The sequence below is a fragment of the Pogonomyrmex barbatus genome, unplaced genomic scaffold, assembly GCF_055798465.1.
Source record: "Pogonomyrmex barbatus isolate J1 unplaced genomic scaffold, ASM5579846v1 scaffold16, whole genome shotgun sequence".
In the NCBI taxonomy this organism is placed as follows: Eukaryota; Metazoa; Arthropoda; class Insecta; order Hymenoptera; family Formicidae; genus Pogonomyrmex; species Pogonomyrmex barbatus.
The window spans coordinates 5771311-5783254 of NW_028297112.1; the positions used below are offsets into that span (position 1 = coordinate 5771311).

The window sequence follows — 11944 nt, forward strand, 5'->3', positions numbered from 1 at the left end:
ATATAAATGTACGAACATGAAATACTATATCGTTGTAGTTTTGAGTGCAGAGTTCTGAAAGTTTTCTCATGCAAAATTTAATATACTAATCTTTGCGCAGATAATCATTTTGTTTGTATGATATTGCGTAAAATTATATAATGCTTTCTGCAATCAACTCAACTATAAATCCTACGCATATTCGATGCATTCGTGAGAAAACATAGAAAAAACAAGCTGCAATCTTTTACGTTACACATGTTTTATTCAAAAATATTTCGATCTAAAAAATACATAATGTCACTTTTTTAATTATTTTCTTTGTTATCACTATACAATAACAATCGTCTTGTGAGATAAATGCATAGTTTTTGTAAACGCATATTTACTATTTAAAACAGTCAAACACGAATCCTGTAAATGCACACTCACTGTTTAGAAGTTTGCATCTTACATTATTTAAGTAATGAGTAATTACATTATTTAACCGATAAGAAAATCATCAAAGCTATTGCTTCATCCTGAAAATAATATTCTATTGCTTTTTCTTTACGCAAAGATTCTTTGTGTTCAATACATTTATTAAGTTGTTAGGATGGCTTACAAAGAATTAAAAAAGATGTCAATGCAAATGATCTAGAATATTGCGATTTGATGTACGTATGTGTGTATAAAGTCTTTGGTTGTTACATGACATCAGAGTTCAATATATTTATTTTTAGTACCATCTTCTAATTCATATAACTAACGCATACATACACGGGCACATTCACTCGTATCACGTATGTGACACGCATATGTAAAAGAATGTTAAAAAACTGTAATCATTTCGAACATACGGCACATGAGAGTCTTTTAATGTTATGTCCTTCTTATATCTATATGTAGAAACTAAACTGGAGCATCAAGCAGGCGCATATACTAAAAATAATGTCAAATGCATAACGCTATTCTTCAATATACAAAAAGTGTCGATTTAATTTTTAAAAAAATTATTTAGGTAATCATCAAAATTTTGTATCTTTTTAAACTTTTTTAAATTTTAAATTTATGTAAGCTTTTATTTAAATAAATATTAATGAGTTAAAATTCAATGTATAAAGAATAGCGTTTAAGATTCGAAATATAATTATTTTTATAAATAGTCACGAATTCTACAAAAGAGATCAGCTATTGTAATTTAATAATCTACTTAAAATTTTATCAAACAAATGCTTGTTATAATTTTAGCTATTTTAATATTTTTTTTTAATTTTATAAAAATAAATTTTCAAATACATAAAATGGCAAAATATAGAAAAGATGATAACTTTTTAGAAAACAAAAAATATGAAAAATAGACGATAAAAAAGATAGACGAAAAAAAGATAAAGTCAGATTAAATTTATAATCAACAAACCAATGCAATGTTATTATTTTGAAAAATGTTTCAAATATTTTAGCATATCTTTCATATAAGAAATATCAATAGATTTTGAATTATATTTTTTAAAAAGTAACATTTATTTTGTGTAATTAAAATTAATAATACAATTCTATATTATATCAACATAAACATTATTGGAGACATTTATTTGAATATAATATTTATCACATTTTTTCAAAGTATTCTAGAAAAATAAACCTTGATATTAATCGTAATGAATATTTCAGCAAATAAAATTATTATGTATTCAAATAAAATCTTTTATAATTCTCTAACTTTTAGTAGTATATTGTTATTTCTGTTTACTATGGACAATAACTATAACATCTGTGCCAAATTTTTAATTTTTCTTAATGATAAGATCACGATTTGATTAAATATATATGTGTTTATCATCTTTTCACATATTTTGCAATCGATTTATCACTTTATATTTTTCCAAATTCATATTAATATGGAAAATAAACAAATATTCCATATAAAAAAATATTATCTATGATAAAGTGCAAAAAACTTCTGAATATCTGAACTATATTATTCGATAGAAATTCTTTTGTCAAAGAAACATTATTCTATCCGACAAATTAGTATTATTCTCATAATATGATATTTTATCAGTACCTTCCATAATTATTACATATATATTTATTTATGTGATTTTAACGTAAATGCATTTTAGTTATTGCAAAATGATTTAAATGTCCAAAATTAGTCTTTATTTTATGCAAATAACTATTAAAATTAAAAATTCTTGTTGACTCGTCGCGGCGATCTAAATCAATAAGATCAAAAACGAGAAAATACATAATTAAAATTTTTGCAAAATATATTAAAATATACTAAATATATTAATTACATTTATAATTGATAAAAGATTTGTAAAAGATATACTTGTAAATCTTTTTATTCCAATAAAGATACTTGTAAATCTTTTTATTCCAATAAATAATTAACCATATGTCTAGTGCTTTCGTTTTCAATTAATGGCAGATTCCTGAAATCATTTTGAGACAAAAATTTTAATATCAAAACCAATATCAAAATATTAAAACTTGAATAAGTAGTTTTTAAATAGAAAGATTTAAAGTTAATCAATTAAATTATCCAAAATTTGTGCGCCCAAACATGACACATGGCAAATAAAAATGTTTTCACAAATATTTATTCTATTTTTAAAATTGATATAATTCTACATATATTGTTAATCGTTGTAGCAATTACTTCTTATTTTTATTTTTTATGCGTGAGCTATTATGAAAATAAAAATAACAATATAATAAAAAATGAGAAATATAAGATAAATACAAAAAAATTATTTATTAGTTGAAATTAATTCATATATTTTTTACTGTATGAATTTTGTCATTTATTTATAACATATTACATGTGACAACTATAACAGTTCAATGCGCATCGTACTTTTTCACATTTTTTATTATGCTGTTATTATTTTCATAAATTAACAAATAAAAGAATAAAAATAAGAAGCAATTGCAACGATATATGCAGAATTATATTTCAATTTGGGATTAGACCGTCGTGATAGTATGTTTAAAAAAACATCTTTACTACTTGCATATCATGTATGTACCATACCTGAACGAACTGAATTTTGATCGCGTTTAAGAAATGCAATGGTTGCACAACGATTGAGTAATTTGTCAAGATAATTGGTCTAAATTCAGGGATCTAACATCAAAGACTAATAATCGTTAACCGCTCACTGATCGCTTTGTTCCTCTTGTTTAGTTATTTTAAACTTTTCTCATTTAAAAACTATCGTAATTTTGACATTTTGGTATTAGGATTTTCATCTTGAAGTGGTCTCAGAAATCTGCCATTAACAGATGACTTACTTCACGAGTTTATATATAGAGGACACTCTATATAGATGTATTTTATCCAGTGCAAACGATTTATTTAAAAAATTAATTTTAATGTATTTAATAAAAATATTCCTATTATGTGTTTTCTAATTTTTGATGTCATAAATCTAAAATGGCTGCGAAGTGCTACAAGAAGCTTTGATAATGGACTAGAATTATTAAACGTTTTCAATGGTTAATTTAAGTAAAGCAGACAAGCGTGTAATTAAATAAATTAATCTTCCTTCGCTTATTAATGTCTTTCATCAATTTTCTATTCATACGTTTTTAAAATATTAAGAATGCAAGAACAATTTTAGAATAATCTTTAGCTTTCTAAAATTCTAAAAGTTAAAACAATTAGAATAATAAATCAGCAAGTTAAGCATATCAGCATATCAGCAATTATCCGTTCTTTTAAAATTCAATTTATTTAGGAGCTTCAATGCGCGCGCGCATGCATATATATGTGTGTAAATTGTAATTATCAAGTTCTACAAAAGAAATTAAAATAAAATTTTATCAAATGCTCTTCATAAACATCTTCATAATGCTCCTTTTAGACATTGACGTGATTTCTTTTTTTTTTTTTTTTTTTTAGAAAACCGTAAAGTTTAATTTTTCCAAATATAAAAATAACACTGTAAAAGGAAGTGACAAGGAAGGCTGATACAATGGAAGGACAAGAAAGAATGATAAGATACATATAATCGCACCTCATCTTAAATATGTTAAGCTATAGATAGCTCAACACGTAATTATTCCAATGCTTTGCTACATTAAAAGTGCAAGGTCGACATATGCAAAACTTCTTTAATCTAAATTTTCCTTTAATCTAAGTTAGCTGCTTCCTATAAACTGAGTTTCTCCTCGAGTTGCTTTCCCATTTTTTTACATATATATTTATACAATATTATAATCAAACATATTAAATTACATCCAAATAAAAAAATCAAGAAACATCACGCGCTTTTGTGTGTGTGTGTGTGTGTGTGTGTGTGTGTGTGTGTGTGTGTGTGTGTGTGTGAGTGCGCGCACGCGACCAAAAATTCTACACATGTGCCATTAGAATAAAATTGAGGAGAAATTTTAGAATAGAGGAAACATTCAGTCCCGATGATTTTAGAATAGAGAAGACAGATGTATGATATATTGTTTTGAATTTTTTACAAAATAACCTTTAATACAATGCTCAGAATTAAATGCACAATTTAGATCAATTTCTGAAATGACGCTTATTATTTCTCCTCCCTATCGCTGCTATTCAAGATTTAATGGCCGAATCATTGACTGTATTTTTGACGCTCCGCCTCAGAAATATTCCCGTATCAGAAATTTACTAGCATCATATCTTTCGCCTAATCATCATTAAAACATTTTTCTTGCTAAATAATCTTTAGTTTTATAAATAATTAAGTACTAAGTTTTTGTAAGATCAAATAATCATTATTGTCACAATTGTATCATTACAGGATATATAATATATTAATAAGAGAAAACGTAGCATTTATTATTTATAAAAATAAGAATTATTTATCAAGGAAAATATCTTAATAACAGTTTAACTAAAAGTACAAACCCATATTTCTGATAGAATACTACTGAAGCAGAGTATCAAAAGTGCCAATCAGCGGTTCACTTCTGTCAAATCTCGAACAGTAGAAATAGTAGACATCACCTAAAAAATCTGCTCAAAATGTATATCTAATTGTGAGCATTGTTTTAATTTGATATTAAAACATTTCATCATAAAATTGCTTCAAACTATAAATCTGAAATAATCATAACCATTCTAGTGACAAAATATGAATTCGAAAATTGAAAAATTACCTACTTATAGCGATTCCATCATCCGTCGTAAATTGCTTTGGATATACGCGGATTTCATCTACAACTAAGATGGCATTAAATATCTTATATTTTCATTCATGTTACCACTTTGTGCCTGTTCAGACACATTTGTGTCTTTCATCACTTGTTCCTTAAGGGAAGCAAACGTATGTAATAGAGTCGGATTTTTATGAAGATTTTGGATATGCTGTAGAAGAGTAGTTTCTTGCTTCAAAAAGGAACTGTCTTTTACAATATAGTTTACCTCTTGCTTAGGCATTGTAGCAATATCAGTACTATTATCAAATATTCTTGTTGTATCTTTTTGATCAATGTAACAAAGATCTTCCTTTTTATTTTTGCGAATGCCTAAATGAGTTTGAAGATGTTTATTCAAGTGATCCTTACGCGAAAATGCTTTCGTGCACATAGTGCATGGAAAATCTTTGGTGCCGGAATGAATGACGCAATGTCTTGTCAAATGTTCATTTCTCTTGAACGCTTTATGGCATAGCGGACATTTAAAAGGTCGCTCGTCTGAATGACCTCGCATATGCTGATCGAGATGTTCTTTTCTTTTCAACATGGCACCACATAGTTTACATTCGTACTTTCGTTCCTAAAATAAATATTAAAAATTCTTAATACTAGTTTTGATATTAATTTTAAAAAATCTGATCTAAAACCAAAACCAATATATATGTACTTGTAAATGGGTCTGTATATGTTGCTCGATGTCCGTCTTGTTTGGAAGCCCTAAATTACATTCTGGGCAACAGTAAAGTGGAACTCCATCGAAATTAATGCTAACTTTGATCTCACCCATTTTTGCTCGAAATTTCGATTTTTTCTCAATTTTAGATGGCAAATCAGTTTGTACTTGTTGTTCAACCTTGAGAACATTTGGCAGACTGTTTTCAATCTCTTGCTCATTTTGCAGGTTCAGATCGTTTGGATTAACGGCCACTGTCATCTGATCTGAATTTGCAAAATTGCTATTTTGCAAATAAATATTTCTAACATTTGGTATATTTAGAATATTATTCTGTGTGTGCTCTATTTTCTCTTCTTGTATTTTCTCTTTTTTTATTTGTTCTGTATATAATTTGAATACATCTCGCAAAGAAACATCAGCTGGTAATTTCTGAAGATATTCAGCCATGGCAGCTGCTGTTTGATGCTTTACCTGTATTTCAGATTCCTATAAATATATATTTAATATAAATACACACACACATATACACACATATACATACACATACATATATATAAAATTTATATTAACCTAGCTATAGTTATATTATATTTATATATTTATATATATATATATATATATATATATATATATATATATAATAAAAACTTTTAACATTAAAAAATAATTGACCTTATCTGAATTTTTTTGTTCTTTAAGTTGGATATCTGACTCCTGCTTTGCATTATCTGTTTGTGATGTAGAGGGAAAACATAAATTATTGATAAAACTTAGACTATTTGATTGTACACCAAGTATTCCATTATTTTGACTATAGCTCGGGACGATTATCTCGTTAAAGAATCGCTTTTCACACAATTGTAACAAAGTATCTTGCCAGCCTGGTAAAGGTGTTGCAAAATACTTGCTAGATGCATTCGTCTACAAAAAAAAAGCAAAAAATTTTAAATATGTAATCGTGGTACAGTATGAATTAAATTAATAAAAAAAAAGACCGAACGCGGCACGAAGCATGAAAAATCTTACCGATGTTTGCTTTTGACTTGAACCTGCAGTGTCCGTTTGGACAGAAGTTTGCACCGTCTGCGATTGTACATTCCCGCTATCAGTATATTCTGATATATTTGTGGACGCGACGGCAATCGGTGCTGACCTCAGTTCTGAAAACTGTGGTAGCGTCTGCTTAACGATGCCGCGAGACATCTCTTCTTCGGAGAAATCCATAATGCTGCAGGTAATGCGTGCCGTAAGGAATGTGCGCGCGATAATGTTTCTAACCTATAAACGAACAATCTGTCCGCGTGGTACAAAATAATGTAAGATCGACATTATCTAATATGAAAACAATTACACGAGCAAATTAGAGTATCACTTGTGGAATATCCTTACATGATACATCAACGAAAAATTTTACCTAATCCAATTTAGCTTTCTATAGACTGTCCAACACATTTGTCCTTCTAGCGAAAAGCGTCCTCTCATATGATCAACATGGCGACGCGCGCCGCATGCGTAATGTTGCTGTTGTATGTTGTATTGTATTTCAAATTCACTGCTAGCAGAAAGGCTGCATTCCGAAAGGCTGTATTCCCTGCCAGTGAAAATCTATAAGATACGTGACCTGAATTATATATTTTCAGTATTGACAGTGAATATAAGAACACAGCCTGAGAGCGGACATGCTAGCGATTTAGCTATAACCTTAGTGTCGGTCTACAATAGGTGATTTAAGTCTTAAGCCATAAGAAATTGACCAATCATAGTCGATTAGTCTTCTATTCTTCAACTATGATTCGTCCATTTCTTATGGCTTAAAGCTTAAATCATTTATTGTAGACCGAGACTTAAGGCCATATTAGACTAGCGATTGCTCGGCTACGATTGCCGGTTGATGATTCTATTATTACCAATCACTGTAACCAGGACCTGCTACATTGTGTGATTGACTGAAATAGAATCGTCAACCAGCAATCGTAACCGCGCAACTGCTAGTCTGATATAGCCATAAGGAACCAACCTAATGTCCAAAGACAAAATTATTTTGATTTTGTGGTTCTCTTCCGCTAGATACAAGAGTGATAAAGACGGAGATATGGACATAGTATAAATAGTGATCATAGACATAGTATAAATAGATCGACCATGCTATATACCAGGCAATGGGCGACATGTGCGAGTGAGAAGAAACAATACCTGATTTTCTCTCTCTCTCTCTCTCTCTCTCTCTCTCTTTCTCTAATAGAAGAAGATGAAGAAAATATTAAATGAAATATTAAATGAAAATATTAAATGGAACTGTGTATAATCCCTACATGCTCGGTCTATCTATACTATGTCTATGGACACGACTGTCTGCAAGTAACATTTGTATATAACGAAAAAAATAAAAGTCAGCAATATAGTGTAATATATAAAAATCTGTGGTTCAGTTACAGAAAACAGACCTTAGGGTCAGTATTCACAATCCGTTCTTATATTTAAAATAGTTTGAAATAAGCTCATACAGCTATCTTATTAGTTGAAATGTTAATTTCAACTAATAATTTAAGAAATGTTCGATTAAAGTATAATGCTTACTTAAGTATAATGCTGGATTCAGACTAGCATAAGAACCGAATAAAATTATAAATACCGGCGTAGAGTTATTCTTTTTGGCTGAACTGATTGTACTAGTTCAGTTCTGAACTGGTTGTACAGTTTATTTTTCTTTTTTTATATTGAAAGAAGAAAGGAGTCTGTTCTTTTTAGCTAACTGCAAGTTCAGAGTTCAGGAGGTCAATCATGTAACTTTACGTGAAATTTTTCACTTTTCATTTTTCACTTTTTACTTTTCATTTTTCACATCTTTCACATTTTTCACATTTTTCACATCTGACATTTCACGTGAAACTTTTCACATACAGCGATTATGTATGTAGTTTGGATGCGTGGAAAGTGAAATCATGAAACATAATTTCATAGGTTTTATAGTTAATGAAAATTATTTTATTGGTACAGTATTATATACATCTTTTAATAACCAATTGTATATGGTGTTACTATGTACACTTAATCCTTAAGTGTCGGTCCACAATAAGTGATTTAAGCTTTAAGAAGTAAGAAATTGACCAATTATAATCGAATATGAAAAGAATAATCGACTATGATTGGTCAATTTCTTACGACGTAAAGATTAAATACTTATTGTGGACCGACACTAACGCAGCCCTAATCTTCTCTAATTCCGAAGCATATTTATTAATTCCCTAGATTTCTGCCTTTCCGCCACCAAGGTACATGGCGAAAAAATTCACGTGAAAAATTTCACATTTTCACGTTTGAGAGAGTTACATGATCCCGCAAAATCGTAAGTTTACGTGAAACTTTTCACTTTTCACATTTTCTCTCTAGGGGAAAAGTTACATGATTGACCCTCAGAGTTTATCTTTTTTATATTCTTATATTCTTAGATTCATGGCTCGGTCTTCATATTTTATATGTCTATGCTTTGAACTAGTGCAACTAATTCAGCTAAAGGGAATTGATGATTCTTTTGTGTTTTTTTGGAATTTAGCTAGCCTAAAGTGTTCTTTTTTGTTTACAATGAATGTTCTTAACCTTCATTGATGATGATCAATATATGTTCGAAATTGTAAAATATTTATCGAATATATTGTTAAAAGTGAGAAAACATTTTGATAATTTTGATGAGTTTCTGCCACTGATGATTTTTTTGTAAAAACTTTAATTGATGAATATTTGTTTAATATTGTAAAGGATAGATTAAGAAACTTTATATATTTGTACATTTAATAATCACGTACATACATTATATATCTACATTATACATTATACATTATATATCTTTGGGAAAAAGATATTTATAATTTAAATCTATAAAAAAATATATATGATTATAATAATTCTAGTTATTTGTATCTTGAATTTTCAATATATTTTTTACTATTATAATTAATTTATTCTTATTTGTATCTTATATAAACTAAATTATTTAATATAATGATGGTATTATTTAAATGAGTCACTTTTGCAATGTAGCATTAAAAATAATATTTAAATATTAAATATTTCAAATTCTATTCAGGCAATAAAATGTTAGCAGAATGTCGGCAGATTTGATCAGAAAATTATAGTAGACTGATTCATTTGAAATCACATTCTGCTTATGTTCTGCTTATGACAGAATCTGTTGGTTTTCTATGCCAGCAGATTGATGGCAGAAATTGAGCAGATTTTGTGTTATGTCAGATCCTACTTGATTTTTACCACCAATCTGTTGATATGGTCAGCAAATATTTTCATATTTCTGACAATAGTTTGCTGACATTAGATATTACAGACTTGTTTGAAATTTGTTGCCTTCCTGCCATCAGAAGTTGATAGCATACTTTATTCAAAATGTCTTTGTAGGTTTGGCTATTGGATTAAATATAGGTAGCAGAGACATTCTTAAAAAAGTTATGCAAAATAAGTTATATTTTGTTAGCACATGTTGATGAAGATTCTAAAAGAGATACTGTAAGAAGATTATATTCACAAATGCTGTAAATATATTTTGCATATAAATAAAAGTAATGGCATTATTTTGACAACTTAATTCCTAATGCATCTTTGCAGATTCTTGGTAAATGTGATTACAATTATTACAAGACATAGAGCTATTATTTTGGAGAAAATCTAGACTTATGGAAATTATGTAATCTCGAGTGAAATAAATTGTATCCGGAGCATTTTCCTGTTAATTCAAAACATATAACCTCATTAATGTCAAATATGTTAGCTTCTAGAAAACTAATGCTAACATCTAAGGGACCTCAAGAACAATGGATCACATCCAGGAAGCCAGTAAAAGGTTGTTATTGTTATTCTGAAATGAACAAGATGCATATAAAATCGCCGAGAAATCAGCACAAGTCTGCATCATGTCCCTATCATTGTAAGAGTGAATTCAAATTCAGATCTATTAGAGAAATTGATGACAAAGTAACATTACCTTCATCAAGCTGTGAAATATTCAAAAGAATTCAAAAAATTAACTATACGCCTAGATCTCAATTCCTTCATAATATACAAAGCAAGATCTGTGAGTTACGAGATCAAGGAGATCATTTATGGACATGTCCTCAATCATCCAATTATCACCGATCTTTAACAAGTGCCAGAATGCAGAATACCTTTAGTGATGAGAAAATAATATTGCAGAATGAATGCAAGTGTGTGGATGAGAAACAAAAAACTTCAATATCTCCGACTGTATCTACAAACTCGATAGCGAACGAACAAAACAGATCTATGCGTGATGATGTCGACGTTTGTACTTTGAATAAAAAAACTCAAGTATCTCCGCGAAAATTATCAAAATCAACACGAAAAACTATTAGATTCAGGAAACAGATATTAGACTCAAGCGAAAAGTACAAATCGAAGTCATCAATGCAAAATAAAAAAACAACACAGTTGTGCAAGCAAGATTGTTCCTGCTGCAGAAGCGAACTGAATAAAAAAATCGACGATAATAAATGTGAGAATGCAGAAAAACAGAATTTATTGGAGCAGAGAGACAGATATTTGAGACATGAAAATGATTCCGCAATTGAAGATTTCATGGATAGGGAAATAGAAGATATGAGAAAATTCCGACAGCAAAATTATTTTGAGACACATAGTTCGAATCACACTTTAACGTCGTCCAAATCGAAATTATTGCAACAATATCTGTTGAATGAGCGGTTATTTCCAGAATCAATGGGCAAGATTCAAAGGCAGAATTTAATGGTGACGATATCACCATGTACAACAACTCAAAGGAAGCGTGTCCATTACTTTCCCAGATATGTGGTGCAACAAGAGAAAAGTGCCTATAATACTAATTATATACGCAAACGATGCCAAAGCTGTCCTCTTATCGGACACGCTGTTGATCTCGGAATCCTGAAAACCAGACCGCCACTAAATAGCTTAGCACTTAAGTACCAAAAAAGAGCTCTTTGACAAAGCCGAAATAATATAAGATGTTTTCAAACTTTGATTTTTATTATGTATTCTGGATCTATACAGAACAAGATGATTTTTTTTCGAAGATTTATAAATGAAAATTTTAACATTGATCATGTCTCAATTTTTTTTATA

At 29.1% G+C, this 11944-nt stretch overlaps 2 protein-coding genes across 7 annotated transcripts; one reads left to right on the forward strand and one right to left on the reverse strand.

Annotated features, from left to right (window-relative positions):
* Nucleotides 1–224: 224 nt before the first annotated feature.
* LOC105430887 (uncharacterized) lies at nt 225–7431 on the reverse strand. 3 transcript variants are annotated; one of them, XM_011644657.3, is made up of 5 exons: nt 7230–7431; nt 6842–7093; nt 6488–6736; nt 5807–6301; nt 225–5719 (listed from the first exon to the last, which is right to left on the reverse strand). In XM_011644657.3, the coding sequence occupies exons 2-5, from the start codon at nt 7037–7039 to the stop codon at nt 5165–5167; spliced, it is 1497 nt and encodes a 498-aa protein (XP_011642959.2). In that variant the 5' UTR covers nt 7040–7093; nt 7230–7431; the 3' UTR covers nt 225–5164. The 3 variants fall into 3 exon arrangements, with proteins under 3 accessions (XP_011642959.2, XP_011642958.2, XP_011642957.2); XM_011644656.3 differs by having other exon boundaries at nt 6842–7108; nt 7205–7431; XM_011644655.2 differs by having other exon boundaries at nt 6842–7108; nt 7230–7430.
* Nucleotides 7432–9040: 1609 nt separating this feature from the next.
* LOC105430888 (uncharacterized) lies at nt 9041–11922 on the forward strand. 4 transcript variants are annotated; one of them, XM_089074078.1, is made up of 3 exons: nt 9041–9161; nt 10226–10359; nt 10433–11922. In XM_089074078.1, the coding sequence occupies exon 3, from the start codon at nt 10580–10582 to the stop codon at nt 11804–11806; it is 1227 nt and encodes a 408-aa protein (XP_088930204.1). In that variant the 5' UTR covers nt 9041–9161; nt 10226–10359; nt 10433–10579; the 3' UTR covers nt 11807–11922. The 4 variants fall into 4 exon arrangements, with proteins under 4 accessions (XP_088930204.1, XP_088930206.1, XP_011642960.2 ...); XM_089074080.1 differs by having other exon boundaries at nt 10226–10333; XM_011644658.3 differs by lacking the exon at nt 9041–9161 and adding an exon at nt 9250–9476.
* Nucleotides 11923–11944: the final 22 nt, after the last annotated feature.